The 23163-nt window shown below is 40.6% G+C and overlaps 3 protein-coding genes across 6 annotated transcripts; 1 reads left to right on the top strand and 2 right to left on the bottom strand.

The window, feature by feature from the left end:
- Positions 1 to 337: 337 nt before the first annotated feature.
- On the bottom strand, positions 338 to 5986 carry LOC108116387. 3 transcript variants are annotated; one of them, XM_017228248.2, is made up of 5 exons: positions 5468 to 5986; positions 4562 to 4734; positions 1194 to 4507; positions 1006 to 1130; positions 338 to 942 (listed from the first exon to the last, which is right to left on the bottom strand). In XM_017228248.2, the coding sequence occupies exons 2-5, from the start codon at positions 4659 to 4661 to the stop codon at positions 774 to 776; spliced, it is 3708 nt and encodes a 1235-aa protein (XP_017083737.1). In that variant the 5' UTR covers positions 4662 to 4734; positions 5468 to 5986; the 3' UTR covers positions 338 to 773. The 3 variants fall into 3 exon arrangements, with proteins under 3 accessions (XP_017083737.1, XP_017083734.1, XP_017083738.1); XM_017228245.2 differs by lacking the exon at positions 5468 to 5986 and adding an exon at positions 5019 to 5384; XM_017228249.2 differs by lacking the exon at positions 5468 to 5986 and adding an exon at positions 5106 to 5384.
- A 182-nt stretch (positions 5987 to 6168) lies between these two features.
- Positions 6169 to 6730, top strand: LOC108116385. Its single transcript, XM_017228243.2, has one exon. It carries the CDS (start codon positions 6183 to 6185, stop codon positions 6693 to 6695), a length of 513 nt encoding a protein of 170 aa, XP_017083732.2. The 5' UTR covers positions 6169 to 6182; the 3' UTR covers positions 6696 to 6730.
- A 1563-nt stretch (positions 6731 to 8293) lies between these two features.
- On the bottom strand, positions 8294 to 21481 carry LOC108116384 (probable serine/threonine-protein kinase MARK-C). 2 transcript variants are annotated; one of them, XM_017228241.2, is made up of 6 exons: positions 20440 to 21481; positions 12156 to 12335; positions 11582 to 12093; positions 11295 to 11517; positions 10974 to 11184; positions 8294 to 10905 (listed from the first exon to the last, which is right to left on the bottom strand). In XM_017228241.2, exons 1-6 carry the CDS (start codon positions 20618 to 20620, stop codon positions 8742 to 8744), a joined length of 3471 nt encoding a protein of 1156 aa, XP_017083730.2. In that variant the 5' UTR covers positions 20621 to 21481; the 3' UTR covers positions 8294 to 8741. The 2 variants fall into 2 exon arrangements, with proteins under 2 accessions (XP_017083730.2, XP_017083731.2); XM_017228242.2 differs by lacking the exon at positions 20440 to 21481 and adding an exon at positions 15770 to 16303.
- Positions 21482 to 23163: the final 1682 nt, after the last annotated feature.

Genomic DNA, 23163 nt, shown 5'->3' with positions numbered 1-23163 from the left:
ATATTTTATTTGATTATTTATTTATTGAATTCTGCTGTCTTGGACAACACATACAATTTGGAAATATTTTAGAAAACAATTTTATCATAAAATAAAATCAACCTTATATAAGAAATTTTTTATTTAATTAGCTCAAGCCTTTTAAATATTGAATCGAATTAAATCACTTTTATGGCACGTTTTGAGATATTGAGCAGTAGTCCGTAATGTATTTGGGTCCAAAATTTAAATTAAATTATGTAGGATACAAAATCCTACGTTGTTTTTTGTGAAAAATAAAAAAATATGGAAAACTATACAAAATATTAATTCTGAGATACAAACACAAGAAGAAATATTCGTTGCTAATTTCTAGGCGATTTATAATTTAGGTCTGATATTATGTGGTATTTTGTGTGACAATTAAAAATATATTAACAAGCTGGGCCCAAAATTATTATTTTCGCCCATCGTGGGAATTCTATACTATAACAATATACTCGTACGCATATTTACGAAATTCTTATCACAAGAATTTTTCACAAAACGTGGACAATTTGTACATGTGTATAGGAAATATTTTGCCGAATCACTTAGATATAGAAATTGAGCCAGATTTAGCTTTTTGATATTTTGTAGCGCAGCACGGCAAGCTCTGGCAATTGGCCTTTTCACGTGCATTGCGGTGGGTTAAACTCTTTAAATAGGGTATTACGATTATTTTTCTTTGTTCTTGTTTCGATGCCTGCCATGTCAGTCTAAGGGATTTACATGAAGATTCCATGCACACAATGTCATAAAGCTGGTGTAGTAGTGCCATCTGAGACTCCGCTGGAGCTGGGCGCCAAAGCGTCATTGGCCACTTGGGTTTCGATGTCGACGCGACAAATTGGGCAGTGCTTGTTGGTAACCAGCCACTGGTCCACACAGTCCGTGTGGAATAAATGCATACAGGGCAGGCGGCTGTATTATTAAAATTATAATACATTACAAGTTAAAGCAAACATTCTAAAACAAAAAACATACCGCACTTCGTTCTCAATCTCAAAGAGGGTTAGGCAGATGGCACACTTTTCTGCATCCTCATCCGTCTCGCTGGGCCGCCTAACACGGCGATATTTGTGTGGCAAAGTATTCCTCTCGATTGTTTCCTAAAATATATAAAGTAACGAACTATTAATATTTGGATTATTTAGAATATCTTATGCTCTTACCAAAGTTGCTCCCCGGTTGGGACGAGGAGGTCCTATGAGGATACGTGAGCCCAGGGATAGGGGCGTGGCCAGACCAATCTCCAAATGCAGCGGCGAGTAGTGGTGATGAAACATATGGTGATGGATTGCCCGCTGACGCCGCAAGTGTTGCATAATCGGTGAACGCTGCCGGGCTTGCTGTTGCGGCTGATTTAGGAGCTGCTGCAAATCTCTTGTGGTCGGTAGCGGAGGCGAGCTAATAGTAGCAGCTTCGGATGTGGGGGGTGCTTGCTGTTGAGGAGATGGTGGTGGAGCAGCCGCAGCAGCATCATACGGAGGATAGTAAGCGGGATCCAGACTAGAGACCGGGCCGTTCCTCGCATGTACACAACTGCAAATGCTATGAAGGTACCCGTTTCGCAGCGAGCTAGTAAGCAGCGGAGCATTTGAAGAAAGATCAATAGGCGTGGGTGTCATGTGACGGCGGTGCATCTCCTGCATACTCTGCTGACGGTACCAAAGATTTTGGTGCACTGGATACGGTGGAGCCGGTGTCAGCGATGTAGCCACAATAGCACTGGCCCGATGTGGCGGATGGATGTGGGCGTGCATCTGGTTTTGTGGCGCCTGGTGGCCTTGATGTGGTTGCGGCTGGTAGTGCTGTCGATTGCTATATGCAGCCTCCGAGCGTCGGACACTGAAAGGCGGAGATCCACAGTGCGGTATGGTGCTTCGACCAGAGTACATTTCGAGTGGTGGTGGAGGGGAAATCGCCGCACCGAGATTGCCATTTGACGCAGCTCCTGGGGCAGGCGGATTGATGGTTTGTCGCTGGGGTTGTTGCGGCTGCACCATAGCATATGGCGTCTGGTTGCCTTCTAAACTAGCCTCTGCACGTCCTATGTTATGTGCAAGCATATCACTAAAAGTTTGGGCCTGTACCGCCGCCGCAGTGGCAGCCACTGCAGCAGCGTTCAGGGCTCCACTTAAAGAACTTCGACTGCTTCCACCTTGACCTCCCTGAAAATGGGGATGAGGCTGAACACTAGGTGGATAATCCGACTCCATTACAGTTGGCAGTGTTGTTATCGCATAGTGGGGAACATAATACGGATGGTAGCGGTGATAAACATTTGCCGGACTACTACGTCGTCGTCGAGATTGCTGCGATGATGCTTGCCCGTTCGAGGAGCTGCTTGGCGTTGAAGTAATTGTCCTCTGCTGATGAGTTAAAAATGGCTCAGTGGATGAGGTATCTGGCAGTAGAATCGGGGGCAATAGTGATTGTGGTACAGTAGTCTGATGACCTTGCACCCACATGGGAGACTCATTTATCGGAACAAAGTATCGCTGTGGATCCATGCTAGAGCAGCGTTGAGGATAAAAGTGTCCCATTCTGGGATCAAGCACTGGAGTCAGCTCGTAGCTGTAGTTGTGGTCCGAAATGGCTGGCCGTTCTGCCAGAGCACCACTATAGAATGCGAATGCTGATGTGCCATCACCGCTTGCCTCCGGCCTCCGTTCTGTTCTGCGAGCATAGTTGAACCCATAGTTAATTGCAGGCCTCCTCTCGTCACCTCGCTCATCAGGGTTGGATTGATAGTCACTCCGATATCGATCTGCACGCTGCTGCCGTTCTCGCCCTCGCTCTCTATCCCGCCGTATATCATTGGCTAAGCCATCGTCGTCTGAAGTCAAATCAATCGAGAGGATGGGCTCACGTGTGGAGTGCACAAAGACTACATCATCATCATCATCGTCCGATGACCAATCTAGCTGCAAGTCTGGAGCAGTCAGTACGACGGCTTCGCTGCGGTTGTCGTGGCTGCGTCGCCTACCCGTGGAAGTGGACGGAAGATTGAGATCCACGGAGGGTTGCCTTTCCCTCGGACGGCCGACGTAGGTAATCACGCATGACCCGTTTGTACTTGGTGCCGATGACTGTGGCAAAGATATAGCATTATGTTGTGCAGAACTGCTTCCCTGTTCCGCGTAAGTGCGATGCCTGCTCCTTCCCGGATGAAATGAATTATAATTCGTTGATGACAGTTTGGTCCTCGGTCTTCCACTGAGTTCTAAGCACGGTTTCTTTCTTGTGGGACCTTCATCGTCTGTTGGACCCACACGACTCCATGCCGTTCCAGAATCACCGAATATATTTCGCATTGATTGGACAGGTTGTTCCTGGGAAGACTGATTTTGCCAATTTTCTTCCTCCGGATGATGCTGCAGAACCTGTTCCCTCCCCGAGGTTGTTGTTGGTGATCCAGCCGCAGCCGGCCTTTGATTATTATGAGATCCATAGTCCACACTGCGGGTTGTATGGGTCGCCGTGGAGCAAGAGGCTGCCCGCATATAGGTGCTATCCGGAGGAGCTCCATCTATAGCTCGGCGGCTATTGAAGTAGTTATGGTCTGTATGACCTGCTTCCGATTCAATAGATTCTCTATTACCACGGATAATCGTTACCGTGGGTTCAATTGGCGGAACCGGATTATGTACACGCAGGTCCCAGCCATCGTCGCTACTTTCGTTATCCGGCTCCAAAGCTCTTGAGCTGCGATAAGAGAATTGATTAATCTGCCGTCTTCTTGACTGTGCACTAGTGCTCGGTGTGGCATCCCCATCTACTGCGCTGGATGATGAGTTGGAGGCATCACTTGAGCGGTTGGTCTTCTTATGCGCCTGCACCGCTGACGTGGTCGTCGTAGTGTTAGTGGTGCGTGTATGTGCAAACTGCCCGTGCTCAGTGTCTGAGGCACTCGATGTCACATCATCATACGCATTCACGGCACTTGAAGCCGCTTCAAATGAGCTGTTGCTTAACTGGAGCGAACTAGATGGCAATTCAAACACCACCGCTGTGGCGTCCATAGCGTGCTCCTCCATGGCTCCAGCAGGCCAAGTACCGCTGATAGAGGCCACCACTGCGTCGCCGGCATTGTCACCGTCTTGCTCAAGGGTAAGAGGTTCAGTCTTCCTTCGCTTAGGTCGTGGAATGGCATGGGCAGCGGAGGTATTGGAAACTGCCGCTGTGGAAGAGGAGGGCTGCTCTACGAACTGTGGAGCCTCTTCGGACTGGCCCTGTGTTAAGTCCGTATATCGACTGCTGCTGGGCAATTCCGATTCACAACGGCAGGTTAAAAATCTGCACTTGTTGCACCGCCCGTCTAAGGCTTCGAGTCTAGGGCTGGATTCCCGACGCGGCGCCACCAGGGCTGTGTAGGTGGGCGGAGAATGGGTGTGGGTCTGCGAATTTGGCATAAACGACGTCATTAACATGTAGCTGTTTGAAAGCGGTTCGCCGTGATTATAATACATATCATATGTAATATCTGAAAAAAGCCAAAAGGATTAGCACTATCTGAACAGGGCGGTTGCCAGCTTACTGTTATCCTGGCGTCCCGGACTCGAGGCCATGCTGCTGTAACGCATGTCCGCCCTCTGCTGTTGGGACACCTCCTCTTGATCATTTTCCACGCTATCCATGGCTCTCGTCGTCTAGCGGATAACGTAAACGGAACGCGATTGAAGTGTTTCAGCGCACATAGGCCCAAATGTGCTAAAAAATGTGTATATAGGAAAAAAAGATTGATTTACAGGTATGGGTGTAACTGCCAAAAGGAGACCAGTTTGCTTTTTGTCAGGAAACAGACACAAAAACTAACAATGGGTTAAAGAGTGGGGATTCCAGAATTATCGCCAGATATGTAATTGTTTCAAAGATAGGTATGGGATTTGAAAACACGTCTTATGAGAGTATTTTTTGAATGAACACAAAATGAGATTTAAGACGTAAATTAAAACTAGAGATCAGAAAATTTTTCTTTTTTGTCAAATACACACTCTTTTTGTCAGCACCAATTTGCAGTAAAACTTTTCATTGTCGTCAATGGAAAATATATAAGCTCGGTGAAGAAATCACAATCTTACTGTAAAAAATGGGAAATTAAATTTAAGTTCCAGGTACAAGGATGACGAGATAGACCACGGAAGCTCTAAATAACTTATAGGTTGTCTTATTAATTAAGTTCAGTTTTTTTTAGACAACGCAATAGAGATGAGTGCCGTATCGATAAGTCAGCATATCGATAGGTTTAAGAGGTAAAAAAATTTATGCTTTTTTTACTTTACTTTATTTAATTAAAAATTCAAGAACAATTGTTAATTTTTTTTAAATTATTTTAATATGATACATTGAATTTATTTTTCTCAAATTCGAAAAACAGCTGTTTGACTTGCGGTAATTTGAGAACAGCTGTTCAATGATAACAGCAGCACCCAAAAATGCTTACCTTTGTAATATTCAAATAAATATTCGTGTATCTTCACTAGCTTTGAATAATAATATATGCTTTATAGAGTGATTTTTAAGTATTTACGAGAGTTTATGGATAATCAAGAGCGGAAACGCTTCAGATAAGAAGTGTTGGGTGGTGGGAACAGGCAGGCAAACAGCTGCTATTGGAGAACAAAAGGGAGCTTAAATGCAATTTTGTTTGCGGAGGCGGGGGAGATTTTCTTTTCGCAGCTGCTGCCTTTGAAAATGCACAATCTGCACCAGCAAATAATGGTATTGATATATATCTCATGAAATAGCCATTTAAAGCTGTTATTCGTATTTTGTAACCGTAACAACTCCGAACAGATAAATCGGTGCACAACTTTTTCTTCGACGTTGCAAAAACTTGCAGCTCGGCGATGGGAACGATACTATCGTTTAAAAATGTAGCCATTTCGATTGCAACAATATTGAGCAGCGGTCACACCGGCACTTCAAAAGTTTTTTAAGATGATTACAATTTGTTTCGAGCTAAAGAGTTTGAAATTCGAATGTAAAGTTTAAAAATCAGCCAATGTATTTTGTTATAGACTTAATCTGAACAAATAGGTTATTTATGTATAAATTGACCAACAATTTAATTTAAATGTTATTTATATTTGTTTAAAAATTTATTGATTTTGTTAGTATTTATCCGTAGTATTCATTAATTTTCCTGTCACATTAAAATGAGACTAAATCCTCAGTGCTGGCCCATTAGGGAGAAGATATTTGTATATTTATGTAGGGGCATATACGAAAGGAAGCCTAAGAAGACGAAATGGCGAGGACCACAGCTCTATAACCACAATCACCACGAAAGCTCCTATTCCTTTTTCCATGTGGATAATGATACTCGAGCTGTGTTCATATCAGTTGGGAAAAGCAGACTACACAGTTTGGACTGGTTTCAAGTGGATGGAAGGGGGAAATTCGTTCAAAATGGCACATCAGTCTATGACACTAACACGAGCTTCGAATGTCTATACAAAAAAAATAATTTTCTAGGTAGACTGCTTACAGAATGCTTGCAGAAGGAAAATGTCTCAAAAAATTTAATTACAAATCCTCAGATGATGATATTACATTTTCCGGACACGAAAGCACCCACATATACAGTATCCCTTGGAGATAATACCCTATATATAAATTGGGTAATTTATATTCTTGGATTGGTTCTCGTTCTTAGTTGCCTGAAATAAAACGATTAACTCAAAACGAAAGATTTAACATTTTATGTATTTTGCGTTTTTATTGAGTTTTTATGTATAAAACAATATCTACTCTTCCTTTTATTGCGGGTCTCGTATTTCTTTTCTCTTGGCTTTAATTTTTCTTAATTTTGTATAGCAATAATTTTAAAACAAATTGTTTTCATACAAATTTTTTTATTGATTTAATCGGACTCAGCTAATTATTTGCAATTATTTCTTTGCTGTCTCTCTTTTGGTGTTCACTTCTCGAAAGCAACGTCGACCAGTGTTAACGACTTAAGTTTACCCATTGGTTTAACGGACATTTTCTAAACCAAGGTGGTGTTTTGTTTGAGTGTGGTTTTATCATTTATTTTTAGCAGCGCTGCTTGTAAATTTAACTCATAGTTACTTTTTTTTTGTTTCGTTGCGAAACATTCCTCACAGTTTTACAAACAAAACGAAAGCAATAGTTTCCACTTTAATATTTAAGTTTCAATGCAACTTTGATTGCTTCTGTAGGAATCGATTGCATGAATAGTTTAAAATTAATTGGACGCTGTTGTTTTTATGTAATGAAATGTTCAAAACTATAACCGAACTCAAAACGAAGCTGTTAGCAACATCTTCTCAGCAGCGTTTTGAGCTTAAATTATGAACAATCATATTTTATTTTAGCATTTTATCAGTTTTTATCGTTTTTTTTTTTTCGTTTTCGTTATACATTTATTTAGTTTTTTTATACTTTTCTGTTTTGGAAGTTTTTAGTATAAGTTGCTGTTGGTTGGAAAAATAGAAGTATTGGTGTTGCATGCACTTGACATTGATTTCGTGGGACGTAAACAAACAAAGACTGTGGAAAATGTTACTTCTCTGGCTGCCTTATCAATAGCTAGAAGTGGTTGTTGATGGCACAGCGTCATTTGATAGATAGATTTCTTCAGGTGCATTTACATTTACATTTTATATCACAATTTTTTAAATATTATAGGTGTATGTATTTAACAAAATTGGTTTGCATGTTTTCCTTTCATTTACGCCCAGCAAAAAATGTTGAGCAACTTGCAATGTCAAGAGTTTGCTAGCTTTTTGCCACAGTGTGTGTATGTGTGTATATGGTTGTTAATGTTGGATTTTTCGGGGACTTAAAAAAATATATGCATCTTTCAACAGTTTTGGAAAGAAATAACTGTCCACGGGCAAGCGATTTCCAAAAAATTTGCATATTGAAATATAGTTTATCTCGTGTACACGTCAATTTTTTTCGAAATATCTTCACCAGTTTAAGTCTATTCAAGTGTAAATTTCGGATCAAACATATAGGCGAGTCACACAAAAATTGGACAATTTTAATTGATTTTTATAAACTCAACTTATTTTTGCTGCTCGTCTCTCCTTTTTTTCTTTAAATTTCTTATAACAATTTTTGTCATGAGAAAGAAAAACATACTCTACAAATTTTAACAATTTTCATTTGTTGTACATTTTGGTATTTGGAAACGGGCGTTTAAAAATTATCATCATTTGGACTTAAGAGGTGTGAAATAATTAATCAGAGTACTTAGGATTTAATCAATTTCACCAAAAAAACAGAAAAGTCTAAAAGGTTTATGCATCTCTTGACCAAACACTTTTCGTATTCGTTTTTATTTTTTCACAATAAAAAAATTATACTGCAATATAAATTACAATTTTTTCGAATCTTTTTTATAAAAAAAGGTATTTGTTTTCTGTTGTTTTCATCTCGAACGACTGTTTGGCTTGCTTCAAAACAGCGTAGACAATTGCCACTCTCACTTTCCCTCGGTTTCTGCTTTTTCTTCTCTGCGGTCCCTTCCTCCTACAACAATGTATTCCTCACTTTTTTTTTTGGGTTTTTTCTTAACTCTGTTTGCATGGCGGAATTAATTGAATTTAATTAGTTTTTCGTACACTTTTTACTTGAAATGTAGGTTGGTGTTCAAATGTTGCACCAAAAAAGAATCATAGAACTGGAAAGTTGTTTTTTTTTTTAGAGAATGTGCGTGAAAAACAGAGTTGTCTGTCCAACTTGACCTAACCACTGGCGGCGGCCGGTTCGCAGTATTCGGACAAATCGTTGGCCCGCTGCTGTTGACGTAATCGCCGTTGGAGCAGCACGCTCTCACTGGGCGGCGACAAGCCAATCCTCGGGTCTGGCAACTCTTCGATCAGTTGGGACGCCTGAAGGTGGGCGAAGCGACCACTGCCAATGCGAGGCTGCTGAGGAGCCCGCTGAGCCGACGAACTGTTGTACCGATGCTGCTCCTGCGATTGTTTCATTCCGCAGTTGCGGGCATAAACGGATTCCTGACGCCAGTTACGGATCGTCGACTGTTCATCAGATGGTGGGGATCCGCCGCTGCCGCTGCCACTGCCACTGCTTCCGGCGCTATTGTGCCGCGGAGGGGGTTGCTGTGGCGGTGGCATTGGTGCCTGCATCGGAGCAATCTTGTAGCCAGCGGCACCGCCGCTGTGCGAGAAGCTCCCCAAATAATTGCGCTGCTGGTTGCCATGGTGACCACCTCCGCCTCCAGTGCTGAAGGGCGGGCGGAATTTGCGATAGCCCGCTGTCGGCTGCTGCTCCTGCGAGTGATGGGTGCGATAACGCCAATTCTCGGTCTGCTGCCTCGTAGGAACGGGATCCCCAGAAAGGTAGCGTGGTACAATATATCGCTGATGCTGCTGTCGCTGTTTCCGGGTATAGGCATTGGCAATGGAAGGCAGCGGTTGCTTACGCTGCACGTGCAGATCATCATCCTCCTCATCGTAGTCGTCGTCCTCATCGATATCGGCATCCTCGTCGTTCTGATATGCATCGGGAGCAAAGTAAACATTACGGCCGGTCTTGCTGTGGTGGTCCTTGGTTTGGGATTGGGTTAGAGGCTTATCCTCCTCCTCCTCCGCCGCCTTGCCAAAAGTCGATCGCATTGTTGTCCCCTCAGCAGCAGTTTTCGGTTTAATCACGTTCGAATCATCATCTTCTGGTTTAACGGTTGGTGGGCGTGTTGCTGCTGCTGTCGATGCTGCTGGCACTGCCGCTGAGTTGACAACAATATTTGCAGTCTCATAAATTTCAGGTAGCTTTTCATTTAAATCACTAATACTATCCAATAGTTTAACATCATCATCTTCATTTGCATCCCCAGTTTGCCAGTTGTTAATGTGTGTTGTAGTCATAACTGGTGTTTGCTGCTTGTTATTATCGGTGATGGTAGTAGCACTAATATCACTTGATGGTCCTTGCCTCTTGGCCCCATCAACATCATCCTGCGGCTTCTTCTCCTCCTGCTGCTTAATCTTCTCCTCCTCCTGCGCATCTTTGCGCATTGTGGTGAATTCAGCAAATTCGTTTTGCTGTTTTCTTTCCTCCATATCCATATTATCCATAATAAGTTCCTTCTTATACCCACCGTTATACTCCTGTGGCTTCGATTTCTCCACATTGGTCTCGCCAACTTGCTCCTTGTAAGCTTTCGATAGCTTTAGATTGTCAGCTTGTTGATTTTCCTCCTCTTCGACCTCCTCCTCCTCCTCTTCCTCGACTATGTTATCGACGCGTTGCTGCTGCTCATACAGATAGTCATCGCCCTCGTCCTTGTCCAACTCGCGCCAATAATGCTTATAGTGCTGATAGTCCTCGCTCTCTCCATCCACTTCTTCTTCTATATACTCGCCTTCGCTTCCACTCTCCCGCATATATCTATCTTCGCCCAGCGCCTCATTCAGATGTTGCAATTCACGCTGCTGCTGATATTGCCTCGTCGCCTTGGCCCACTCATCATCTTCGTCATCGATACGACCAAAAGCCTCCAGAGCTTCATCGTCGTCATCTTCCTCATGCACGTTTAAAGTCTTGAAGCCTCCGCTGCTTGGATAAATAGCTGATGCATTGCGAGAGGCATTCCGTGAGGACTGACGGCTATTAGTCCGCTGTCCGTGCATTGAGGACATACGTCCTCCGTAGCTCGACAGGGAAGCAGCTGGATTGCGCTGCGAGCGATTACGAGTGTAGTGGGCCGGCGGCTTGGGATTATAGTTCTCATCGCTATAGGCGTCCATATAGGCCTGCGACGGTTGGTAGATGTTTGGCCGTTCTTTCATGTAGTCGTAACGCATCGAGAAATGCTGAAGAACTACACGCTTTACGGCCATGGCCGATTCGGCAAACTGCGAGATTTCCCTCGCCGACTGGTGATTGCTGAAAAGAAAATATTAAACGTTTTTAATTATTCAAATCAATGGTTATCATTTGCTTTTATTAATTACCGTCGAATGTTGCTAGGCGTCTGCAGTGCCTTATGGCGGCTTGATTTCTTGCTAGCCGGTGGCTCGTGCTCGCACATACGAATCCAGGTATGATTTAACACTGCCTCGGCACTGAGGCGATCTGAAGCCTGCTTGACGAGAAGGTTTGATATTAAGTCCTTAGCCTCATCACTTACATCGTGCCACTCCGCCTCCGGAAAGGAAAAGTGTCCTAAATAAGCAAATAAATTTTATGATAATATTATAAATTAGCGAAACGCCGAAAATTGAAAGTTGTAAATTTTCTGAAAAGGGTTATTTCTGGGCAGACCATAAACGCACCTTCTTGAATGGACTCGAAAAGCAGCTCCTGGCACGTGCGGCAGTTTTCACCGCGATTCCAGCCGCAATCCTCGCCACAGTTGCCCGAAAACGGCGGATAGCCGCAGAGCAGGATGTAAGCAATGACTCCCAAGGACCACAAATCGCACCTCTTATCGTAATAGTGCGCTTCACCTACAAATAAATCCACAACTTCCGGAGCCATGAATTCGGCGCTTCCAACCTATAAAAAAAATGGGTTTCATTTGGACATTATGATCAGGAGTATTTATTTATTTACAACTTACTGGTGTTAATAGCTGGGGCGTAGCTGCTGGAGATGAGATGTCCGTGGTAAACTTAATTCCCGAACCCAAATCAAAGTCGCAAATCTTAATCGGGCACAAAGAGTCCGTCTTAACGCACAGAATATTCTCCGGCTTGAGATCACGATGGGCAATGCCCTTCTTGTGCAAAAAATCCAATCCGGAAGCGATCTCCTTGATTATTTGCGACGCCTCGTGCTCGGAGAAACAAATGTGCTCCTGAATGCGCGTCAGCAATGGACCTCCGTTGATCTTCTCGAATACCAGATAGAACTTCTCATCATCCTCGAAGAACTCAATCAGTTGCAAGATGCCCATATGGCCCTGGCAGTGATGGAATGTCTCCACTTCGCGAAAGACACGCGCACGCGCATGTCCCGGTATCTTATCGATCACCTTCACAGCGTACTCCAGATCGGTGTAGATGTTGACGCAAGTTTGCACCGATGCGTAGGCTCCCTCGCCTAGAATCTCACCAGTCAGCTTGTACAGCTCTTAAAAACAAATGAAATAAGTTAAGAACTTGGAAATCTTTAGTTACTCTCTTGCAAGTTACCTTGAAACGTTGAGGAATGAAGGGAGGAACTAATGCGTTTCTTGCGCCTTTTCTTCTGCATCTCTTCCTTATGCCGGTTCAGCTCCGCCTGTCGCTCCACCTCGGTCATGTTGGGCGCCTCACTCGACTCATTGCCCGACACATCCTCGCTGCTGTAGCGCGTAAGCTCATTCTGCCCGTCTATAAAAATATATTAGAAAAATTAGATAAATATTAGAAAAACGTATAATTGAACATTCAAAATTTTATTTAACTCCAAAACTTTACTTATAACACGACGTCATCAATAGATTTTCATACCGACATTTCATTATAATGCAAAATATAAGAGCTATTCGTTGACACGTTTTTCAATTTGGAATAAGCCAACAACGAAAAACAGCCAACTGATGATTCACTAAAATGTTTTTTCAGTTATCTTTTTGTGGTTAAAAATATATAGATCACTAGAAAACATTTCGTAATTATTTACAAGCCCAAATTGTGTTTATGATTAAAATGTTTGGATAACTGAATCTCATATATTTTTTTTCCGTTTAAACCTTTCGACTTCTGCATTCTAGATGGGAATAAACGACTAGGTTAGTGTAATTTCACAATACTATCAACTCAGGCTGTATGCTATAGATTTCTTTTTTATCGAAAGCGTTCGCCATATTTGCATGCCTATTTTTCTGCATTTATCAAAGTATAAAAATAATAATGAGAGAATTAAAAATAAGAAATACCCGTACTTTTGCATTAACTGCGTAGAAAGCAAAATCGCGTGTCGTAAACAAGTCGTCGCAAGTGTGCATAAATATGTAAAATTAAATAATGTGTAAACAGCAGCAAACAGGCCTCTATATAGAAAACTTCTGTGTGGAATCGTACGGAGCTGGGGCTGGAGGTAAAGTCAGAGATCAGAGGAGCAGAGCAGAGGAGGACTGAGGACCGGCGATCAGCTTGATTGGGTGTGTGCCTGTTCTTCAATTGTTGTCAATAGCTGGACGGACTACTATTTATAAAGCCCACAACTGCTACACCAAGGCGATATCTGTCCGAAGATCTAACTGGTAAACTAAAGAACTAATCAGCTTGAGGGCACGTCGCATTGCAAATAAGTATCGTTTTATTGGAGAGCAATTCAGTGAAGTCAACTACAGTGGATATTGGTTAGGTTACAGGGGCTTTAAGAAAACTTAAAGAACATTTTTTAAAAAACTTCCTAAAATTTGTAAATTTCTAAAAAAAAAAAAATCGATTGATTTTATTGAATTTTAAGATAGCTTGTCATGCTTTTTGTTTCTTTTTTATGTGTTTACTGTAGATAGGCAATGTATAAAAATAATACAAGCCTTTTCCCTATCAGAAATTGTTATAAAACTTAACAAAGAAATAAGTCGTTGCCCTGTAGTGTAAAATCCACTTCTGAAACTGATGATTCTACCATCCGTTTATCAAACAAACATCCAATTATAAATGTCCAATAAACGTTCCTCTTCAGACTACCCACACTTTTCCGATTCCTCGCACGCTTTCCGTTCCGATCTAAATATAAAATTTGGCCTATTTGTTGGTCAGCTTTAATTGTTATCAATTGCGTAAATAAAGGCTGAGAAAACAAAAAGAGACTCGTTTGTCTGGGACCAAACTCTTTTGCATTTCTCTTGTTTATCGGATGGGCTCTCTTGGTCGAATATTCTGCGCATTTAATTATTTTTTTTTTTGCTAAATCATTTCAATTTGATGGACGAGAAATGTGTACGTTCTGAAAGACATATTTATTTTTATTTAAATTGCATAAACGATTTCCGCAGTTCCGACACAAAGTGTGTTTTTCTGTCGGCATAACACACATCATCCGATCCCTTTAGATGCAAGTCGATAAGGTGATGACGACAATAGGAATTGAATAAAATGCCCTTACCCTATTTCGTCAGTGTCTAGACAAACAAACGCTTATGACACAGACCAACTTATGTATGTACGTAAAAGAACTTTATACTAACGAAATAAAATGGCAAATTATTTTACATTTTTTGCCGGCCGGCATTTTAGTTGTTTACTAACATACATATGAAATTTTGGATTATATTGCATGCCGCTTTTCTAACGTTATATGGTAAATTTTTATGAAGAAAATAAAAATACTTATCGATTTAAAAGTTTAACCATATGGTTTTAAGTATACATCATTATGTCCATAAAGCTAAGTAACCATATTCATATTAAACAAACTAGATAATTAAAAAACTAAAACTTTGAACATTTTATTTCTCAGACTTAAACGTTTAGAAATTTAATTGAGATGAAGGACATCCATACACACATACATATATCTACAGGTGCAAAACAAAAGCCAAGAGATAACACGAAACTGAAAGCAAAACAAGAATCGAAAGCGTCTAGAGAAAACCTTGAGAAATTTGAAATGTTCGGCTTTAGCGCAAACATAATCGAAGGCAGTGCCATAATAAGTTATCAAATGTCTAGGTAGGAAACGAAAAATAATACGGTGGCCAGCCACGATTAGCGAATAAACAAAAGGCAGATAAGACGGACGAACTACGCAAAAAGCGAGCAAAGCAAAAGGTTTGCTTTTGGCACTTAACTTTGCCGATTTCAATTCAAATACATATGTATGTACATACATATAATATAAGCAAAGGAAAAGGGAAGGAGAAACAACATGCGGTCGCACATGAAGAGCTTTTGGTAAATAGAGAGTAACGGCGACGAAAGAGTGGGAGTGGGGAAGAGGAAGATAAGGTGGGTCCATCTCTCTCTCTTTCTGTCGTGGTATTACTTCATGGCAGGGTGAAAGTGCAAAAAGGGGCAAAATTAATAAAATCCCAATTAGCAGTGCTCAAAATCTGCAATATGTGACGTCAGAAGCTGTGTCATGAAAACACAAATTTAAATCAAAAATTTGCTCTTTTAAAGCTGGTATTTTTAATTTAATATGTCCTTTCATTTATTATGTGAAATTAAGAAAATGAATGTTAAATGATTTCTTATGAAAGCTCTGAGAATGCAAAAGAGTTGACCCAACTCACTATTACTTTTAAATCCACCTTCTTCTTTTGCCAGCATGAATTCACGGGCAGTAGCACTCACACATATGCACACATACACGTACGCTATCTGAACGCGTGTTTGTGTGCTGTAAAGAAGCAGAAAATTATTGCGCAGCAAATGAAATTGTAAAAGCGAAAAAAAGTGTATGAAAATGGCGAGAGAGCCAGAACATAAGATATGACAATAAAAATGTAAATATGCATGTAGAGTTAAATTAACCAGATGGGTTTTATTATGTGTTATTATATTAAATAGTTATATTTTTACAAGGTCGATGTATGTAGTTATCTTTACCGATACATTAATTACAAATCAGTTTGGTAAAGATAACCAAGAACACAATGCAATAGCTATTAGCAGCGTGTAAAATATAGCGGAAAACTAGTTCGAACAAAAACAAAAACAAAGATGCAAAAACCGGCATTTTGAAACGTTTCCCCACACACAAATGCACATACCCCTTAGGCGTGTGTGTGTGTGCAGTGAGTGTTTGTCTGTGAAAGTTCTCTCATCTCGTTCCTAGACATTGTTGCTATTGTTGTTTTTGTATTTACCCAACATGTTTGCTGCCGTTGTTGTTATTGCTGCTGCTGTTCGCCTTTTAATCGCAACGCAATTTGTCTAAGCAACGCCCGTTCTCTGCTGCTTGTTCTTCTTCTAGGCGGCACGTTTTTGCAATGCGTAGATAAAACCGCCTGCTCTCGCTAATATATTGCTCCCCGTCGATATTATATTGCTTTAGTTTCAGTTTAGTTGTTTTGTTGGGCTAATTTTAACCCTATTCCGGTTGGATCATCTTCGATTTAAGAACACACTCCCTTTTTCCAGAAACCGCCCGACGAAAACGAAAACAACAATCTGAACGATGAATGGTTACTTGGAAGCACACGGAAAATTTTCGTTTTAAATTAGCCGGGGATTTCAAATTGAACTTTAACGTATGTGTGTATGAGTTTGTAGTACCGGCAACTTTGGAAAATTCGGGTGTGCGGCGAAAACCAATTGGCCAAAATAGTGAATTTGAAAGAAATGAAAAAAAAAACACGGACAAATCTTTTGCGGACCTACGTCGCGCGGCGCCAACGAGGAAAGAATCGAATTCAAACACGCGCCTGCTTTCGGGGGAGCGACAAAAGCCGAAAACTACTGCCATGCCGTGCGAGAAAGAGAGCAAAAAAGCTGAGAGCGGTGGGCGGCTAGCAAAGAGAACGACCGAAACGAGAGCGAGAGTTGTTGTAACAAATAGACATGTACATATGTACATATGTACGCTGACGGTCGGAATAATAGAGCTCTATACAGTGGCTTTTATTTTGTTATTGTGATTATTTAAATTTAGGTTCTTTTTTTTAGTTATATCTTTGCCAAACTCTTCTTATCCTTTTTCATATTTCTTAAAGGATATTAATTTAAATATTTAATACATAAATATTACAAAATTGTTCTTATTGTTCCGATCCATGCTGTATTTACATTTATGATGTGCTATAGCGAAATAGATGGGGGATCTGTTTAACCAACCACCTCAATAATACCAAGTGCTGGTATAGCCCAAAATATCGTTTGGCATAAGACAGCCAAAACAATAACTCGATCTTTTGATTACAAACAAATTAAAAAAAAAAACAGCCCGGAAGAGAAACGCCTCCGGTTGCAAAAAATCCGGTTTCAAATTAAATGCACAGAGCAATTACCGGCCATGTTTATTCATCGAGTCGATATAAATTTATATTTTCTGAGAGAACGTTTGCAAGAAGGAACCATTAGATTTGGCGTTGAAGATTCGCTGCTTTTTAGGAGGGTAAATATTGGTACACTAGTTTACGCCGGATCAACCGAATACAGGTAACCGATACCGATACCACTATATCATCGATACCTGTGTTATCACACAACCTGGCCAATAAGCCCACGCACACCAACACACATACGGCGGAAAAGAGAGCAACGATAAAGCCACATCATTGATTGAGCACAGAACCAGTTTTGACAAGAAGTAGCTTTGTGGTTGTGGTTGTGGCCGCCGAAAGCAAAACAAAAACAGCAACAGGAAAAACAATAACAAAGCGATAGCCCGAGAAGGTGGCCGAAAGAGATACATAGAAAGAGGTCGACTTGAGATTAAGAGAGCGGTACTGGAAAAGACCGGTGCGCGAGAGAGCACCTTTCATGATGCAATGCGCTGTCATGATTTAAATCCATTAAGCTCTTGCATCGAAGAGAGTGAACATTACACAGTAAAACATTTATAAGATAAATTGATTAATTTAACATTGAAGTTTAAATTACAAATATTGTCCAGTTTTCTAATTGGATTCTGAACGTGTTGACCATTTAAGAAGTAGCTGTAAGCAAACTAAAGTATTGTATCACTATTATGCAAATAACTCTTACAAGATTTTTTTTTCAGTGTAGGAAGAGAACTCTAACCCACCTCATTGTTTTTGTATGTTTTTGAGTGTGAGAGCGTGATGCCGAATCGCACGTAGGCCGTAAGTCTGGATGATGGGCGAGGAAGTGGGGCCCAGAGAGACTTCAACACCAATGCAGCATGGAAGGTGGTGTGATGTGCGCAAGTTCTGCTTAAAAGCAAACAAGTGGAAAGGGCAAACAGCAAAACAAAAACTACATTTAACTTGCTTTGTTTTCGTTTTTGCACAAGTAAACAACAACATATGCCTTTGGGGTTTCAGCTGACGTTTATTTTTTTGCTTTGCTGCGGCATTGCCAAAGCTAAAAAATAAATTTCTCTCGCAGGGCTTTTGCGCAACAGAGAAAGAGAGATATATGGATGGAATGGGATGGTATTATGAATCGGAGGCTGCACGTAGGCACCACTGGCTGTCCTCGAAAAAGTCTAGATAGAATGGAAAACTTATTGATAATAGTTTGTTGGGAGTAAAAACAACAAGCACCCACCCAGCTATCAGACCTCTAATTGACAGCTTTTTCCACTCAGTTGATTACTGTAATGGTCCCCAATTCGTTTTCCTTCCAATCGCCTCCCCCTTGCCTTTGCAACTGTAATCCTCTCCAGAAAACTCTTAATGGGAGCATGTGTGTAGGAGGCCACGCTCTCATCGCTGCCTCCGCTTTGGCCAGTTCGTTCGTCTGCTTTGGCTCGTCGTTCTATTTTCGGCTGCAACAAACGTCACCAAGTGCAATAAACGTCATGAAGGTTATATTCGTTTCGTATGTGGCTGCAGCTTTGGAAGTTTGTTCACATTTCGCTGCCGTTCGATGCATTTTGAGCACGAATACCAATACCAGTGCTCAATCGATCAGCTCATGACTCATTTTCCATTTCCATTAATTGCCTGCACACGCTCAATTTCTCGGTCTCAGGTCTCGACTAGCTGGCACAGATACTCGTGCCGTCTCCCTCGCTCTCTCTTTGTTTAACCGCCGGCAGCTGCTGCTGCTCTTTAAAAGTGTTAGTGAGAATGACAGGAACAGGAACCGAAGCTTGGAATACCCTTGTGCTTCAAGTATTCCATTGGAAGAGATAATGGAAGCTCATAGTTTCCATAAAAATACCTATTTACCAATCTATAACCCTAAATTACAAAAGTTTCTAATTGAATAACCGGGCAAAGTACAATTCAATAATATTATTATACACCGATCTACATTATAGCAAAACAGCACATTTTTTTCCCATATTCAGATAAATCTTTCCACATCATCTATAGGATATATAAGTGGTCTGACCAAACCTAGCATATTTAAACACTAATCTGCTAAGTTTCATAAGATAATCTTTAAAACACACAAAGTATTGATCAGACTAGAAGTCCATAAATATACGAATTACTGGCTACACTTGAAGTTAAAATGATTCTAGATACTATTTTAAAGAGTATTTTCTAAATAATTTTAACGGAAATTAAAAACTCAGTATTATAGGTAAGGAAATACTAATATAGCTATTGCAAACATCCTTTTTTTTTTACCATAATAACACCCTTTAGTAATGGTAATAAAATTAGATGCTGGAATACCCTTTGAATTAGGGCACATACATTACGCTTAATGTTCCCAGCCGCATGATGCAATGTGGTTCTCTTGGCGAAACAAAACAACTGTAAACACCCCACAGACTGTTAGTGTGGGGCAGTAGGGGGTGAAGAAGAAGAAGGTGGCCAAAGAGGAGGAGTAGGAGGTGGGCGGTGAATGGTGGGTTAGCTGTTGGCAGGCAGGCACAGAAACATGCATGTTCTCGAACTTTTTGTGACGTCAAGGAAATACACTGTCACTCGTTGCCCAGTTTGCCCCAGTCAATGCTCCCTAGTTCGCTCGATTGATTAGCAAGGGTAAACGAAAGTTCTACATGAGCCAGCTTTGCCGATAACTAGAAATGAGAGACTGGAAGGAGGACCAATGGTCCAATTTAACCCATTGCATACACGTTCCTGACCACTTGGAGTCCATATGCCGAAATAAACCTTCAACAAATTGCACAGTTCATAAAACATAAAATGTTAAATTCGTGTGGATAAAATTAGCTTTTTAAGGAAAACTATCTTATGCTGCTTAATTTTAACAATTATTAAATTTAGGTTTCCAAATAATAACAATCTTAATTTTCTTATTGTATTATTCATGACTATTTAAATTCATAATGCCATTAGAACAAAGAATCTAGGACATTTGAATAATATAAAAATCTAAATAGATCCCATATATATTCGATTACTCGACCTATAATAAATATTAATAGTTCAGTAGATTTCATGATTCATATCCCTTATTGCACTAGGATGAAGATTATAAAACCAAATGTTTGCACGACTAAAAGGTGATTTCTCTGACTGAAAACGTAGTAACGCAAATTTGCATGCAAATAATAGCTGCCTACGTAAAATACTAGTTTTAGTTAGAAGAGAACTCTGGTAGAGACAAAATTGTATGGAATATAAAAGTTGCCAACAAAATTGCTGAGGCAAAATACACTTGGGAGGAGTTCAAATTAACCACAACCACTACACTCTGTGACAGATAATAGGATTTTACTACAAAATTCCAAATTAAACTGGTATAACGTTTCCGGAAGTGCCACAGATATCTCTGTAGAACAGGTGCCTATTTTTCACACAAATTTGAGTGTTCTCAATCTTACATCTCTAGAGAGTGGCACCCTGTAACTTCTGGAAAATTCCCAGTTCTAATCTTTCAGTGGCGCCCCCACTTCCACATGTTGCCCGTTAATGGTTTAGGTTCTCACCTGACTGACTCTGGCTGCAGCTGTTGTCCGTGTTGCTGCAGGAAATGCCGCTGCCGCTGCGGATGCCGCTGTCCCCAGATCCACGGGGGTTGTTGTTGTTGGCGTTGGCATTGTTGCGCTGCAGCGTTGCATTTGCTGTCGAGGCAGCTGTCCCGGACTTTGGCTCCTCTAGCTCCACCATGTTGTTGTAGTTGTTTTTCGGTTTTTGGTACTATACGGTGTTCCTGGACGCGATTAGAGGGAGACAGGAAGAGTTTCCAATCTGGAAAAAGGGTTTACGGTTACGCCGCGGCCAGCTGCAATGCGTAGTGCAACAAATGAGCAGCGATTTCTCGCTCTCTCGTGCTCTTCGTCTCTCTCGGTCTTCTTTTTCAGCTCATTCAAAATGGTGGCCACCTATGGGATGTTTTTTTGTTTTCCTCTATTTTTTAATCCAATTGCCAAGAAATGCAGCGGCTGATGCAAACTGATTCAATTCTGGCGCTCCTCTCTTTCTCGCTCTTTCTGTCGGTCAGTGTCTTCCTCGTATATTTATTCTTCGTTGGTCAAGTTTGGTGGTTGAGTCGTCGTTGGTGTTGCTGTTGTTGTAATCGATGGTTGCTGCTGATTTCTCTCATCACACAGGCGAAAAAAGCGCAAGCAAAAAATTGGGTTTATCTATTCGCACCTCTGCTTTTTTTTCGGCTATCTGACTTGGTTTTATTTTCTGCGCTTGTTTTTTTTTTTTTGCGTTTCACCTTTCCTTTGTGGGCTTGGCTGTGCAGTAGTATTGTTGCTGTAGTTGTAGTTGTAGTTGAGGTGGTAGTGGTAGTGGTGGTGCAAAGGTAAATTCTATTATTTTTTTTCTGTGACTGCTGGAAGTGGCTAGTTGTTGGTGGTGGTGGAGTTGGTCGTTAAAATTTCCTCTGCTGATTACAACACAAAAAAAATCGCTGAATAGCGGACAAAAGCCGTTTTCTTTGCGTATTTCGCTTTAAGTTTCCTTCCCAGCTACCGATCCATTTTCAAAGTTCGAATGATTCCGACGAATGACGACGAATTTTCGGTGTGGCCGGAGGTATCATTTTAGTAGGGACGTTTTGCGAAGATTCGAAAATACCAGAAGACTAGTTCGATAGGTGTGTATATTTTTTTAACTGTAGAACGGTAGCACGGTGGGGAACACTGCTAGATAAAAAGTTGGCAATATTCGAATGGAACAGGTTGGCAGTGCCAGTTTCTACATGTATCGTACATGATTTAGTAAGACCACATTATAAATTATAACTGGGCGGTTATTTTGAAAATGTTCAAATTTCCCTCTCCTCTTAAAACATATTTTATAAACTGACTAACATAAAGCTGTAATTTTCTGCTAATGAAATGTACATTTTAGGAAAACTTTTAATATTCTTCAAGAAAATTAACATTAACATGATTTAACATGAAAGCGATATTTCCTTTCGATTGGACTATATTAACTGACTAATAGATAGATTGGAAACTACCAAGACAGTTGACAAAATGCATTTTTGGGTGATTATAATTTATTAGAATTTTTATTGACTTAAGGTAAATATAAATAAAATATTATTCAAGTACAAAGTTATATATACTCATTAATATTATTTGATTCAAGTAAATATATTTCAAAGTGGCGGTGTTTTATTATATCATTTTTGTTTTCCATTAAGTACAATTTACTGTTCCTGCTCTATTTCTAAGGGTTCGCAGAAAGCCCAAGAGTACTTCTAACACTCGGTCATGTAAGGTATATTTTGTGGTCAAGGCATTTCAATACACATTATATTATATTTGACTTGACCACAAAGTATATGCGAGTCATTGACGCTGCACTTTCAAAGTTTAAAACTAGGCTTTTGACTCGTGATTTCCTCGTCTTATAGACCCGGTGATTGCGTACTTGTGGGTGCTATGCGAACCCGGACTTTTTGCTTCAAAACCTTGCCCATGCAACAATTGTATCTTTTTTGTGTGTAATTTACGTTTAATCAATGAATTTGGATCACAAACAGTAAATACGTCTTTAACGATAATTGCAGTTGAATTAAACATATTAAGATCAGGGGGGTTGGGTTTGGGGTTTTGGGTACCTTTTTTTTAATTATAAAAATATTGTATCTGCATTTTACATGTTTTTGTTTTGCTACTATCGTTTCATTTTGTTTTTCTTTTTTTTTTGTTTTGCTTCGAAATTACATAAGTCCAGCCTTAAACAAGTAATTTTCGTCACCAATCGCATTCGCGCACGCTCCATTATCCATAACACTCGGTTTTTCTTTCAATTCAATTTTGCATTTAAACGCTACGTTGCCTTAACTTCAGTCCTTTCGCAGAAAATCCTAACCCTTAAATGTATTTAGCTCTTCGCCGATCGTCGATCTTCCCCTTCACATCCCCCGCATGCTGCAGACACTAAACATAAATTCAATACGTACAGTTTCGAATTGGTTGTGGCATTAACTCGTTTAATATAAAAGGTGTAATATCTGATCCTTGCCTTAATAAATGCCATCCTACCATCCTACCATTATTCCCATCATCCAACCTCTAACTAGAATTTTAACTTCATCTTTGGCCGCATACCCCCGCATTACTTTTTTTTTAGCTCCTGTAAATATGAACAACTGCCTGTGTTTTCTTTTTCTCATTTTATAATTTAATTTAATTTAAATGCACTAAAAGTTGCACGGACCGTTTTTGCCTATGAAGTCGGTTGTTGTT

This window comes from Drosophila eugracilis, unplaced genomic scaffold (assembly GCF_018153835.1).
Source record: "Drosophila eugracilis isolate 14026-0451.02 unplaced genomic scaffold, ASM1815383v1 contig_367, whole genome shotgun sequence".
Taxonomy (NCBI): domain Eukaryota; kingdom Metazoa; phylum Arthropoda; class Insecta; order Diptera; family Drosophilidae; genus Drosophila; species Drosophila eugracilis.
Note: the sequence above shows the minus strand (reverse complement) of the source record. Positions and strands in the feature narration are given on the sequence as shown.

What these genes read in the sequence shown, in the direction of transcription:
- LOC108116384 (XM_017228241.2), bottom strand. Translation starts at nt 20,620, where the DNA reads ATGGTGGAGCTAGAGGAGCCAAAGTCCGGGACAGCTGCCTCGACAGCA. An exon ending in TCATTCCTCAACGTTTCAAG is followed by an intron (nt 12,094 to 12,155) that starts GTAACTTGCAAG and finishes TTTGTTTTTAAG; the next exon opens with AGCTGTACAAGCTGACTGGT. An exon ending in TTTCGAGTCCATTCAAGAAG is followed by an intron (nt 11,185 to 11,294) that starts GTGCGTTTATGG and finishes TTGCTTATTTAG; the next exon opens with GACACTTTTCCTTTCCGGAG.
- LOC108116385 (XM_017228243.2), top strand. Translation starts at nt 6,183, where the DNA reads ATGAGACTAAATCCTCAGTGCTGGCCCATTAGGGAGAAGATATTTGTA.
- LOC108116387 (XM_017228248.2), bottom strand. Translation starts at nt 4,661, where the DNA reads ATGGATAGCGTGGAAAATGATCAAGAGGAGGTGTCCCAACAGCAGAGG. An exon ending in CCAACCGGGGAGCAACTTTG is followed by an intron (nt 1,131 to 1,193) that starts GTAAGAGCATAA and finishes TATATATTTTAG; the next exon opens with GAAACAATCGAGAGGAATAC. An exon ending in GAGATTGAGAACGAAGTGCG is followed by an intron (nt 943 to 1,005) that starts GTATGTTTTTTG and finishes TTAATAATACAG; the next exon opens with CCGCCTGCCCTGTATGCATT.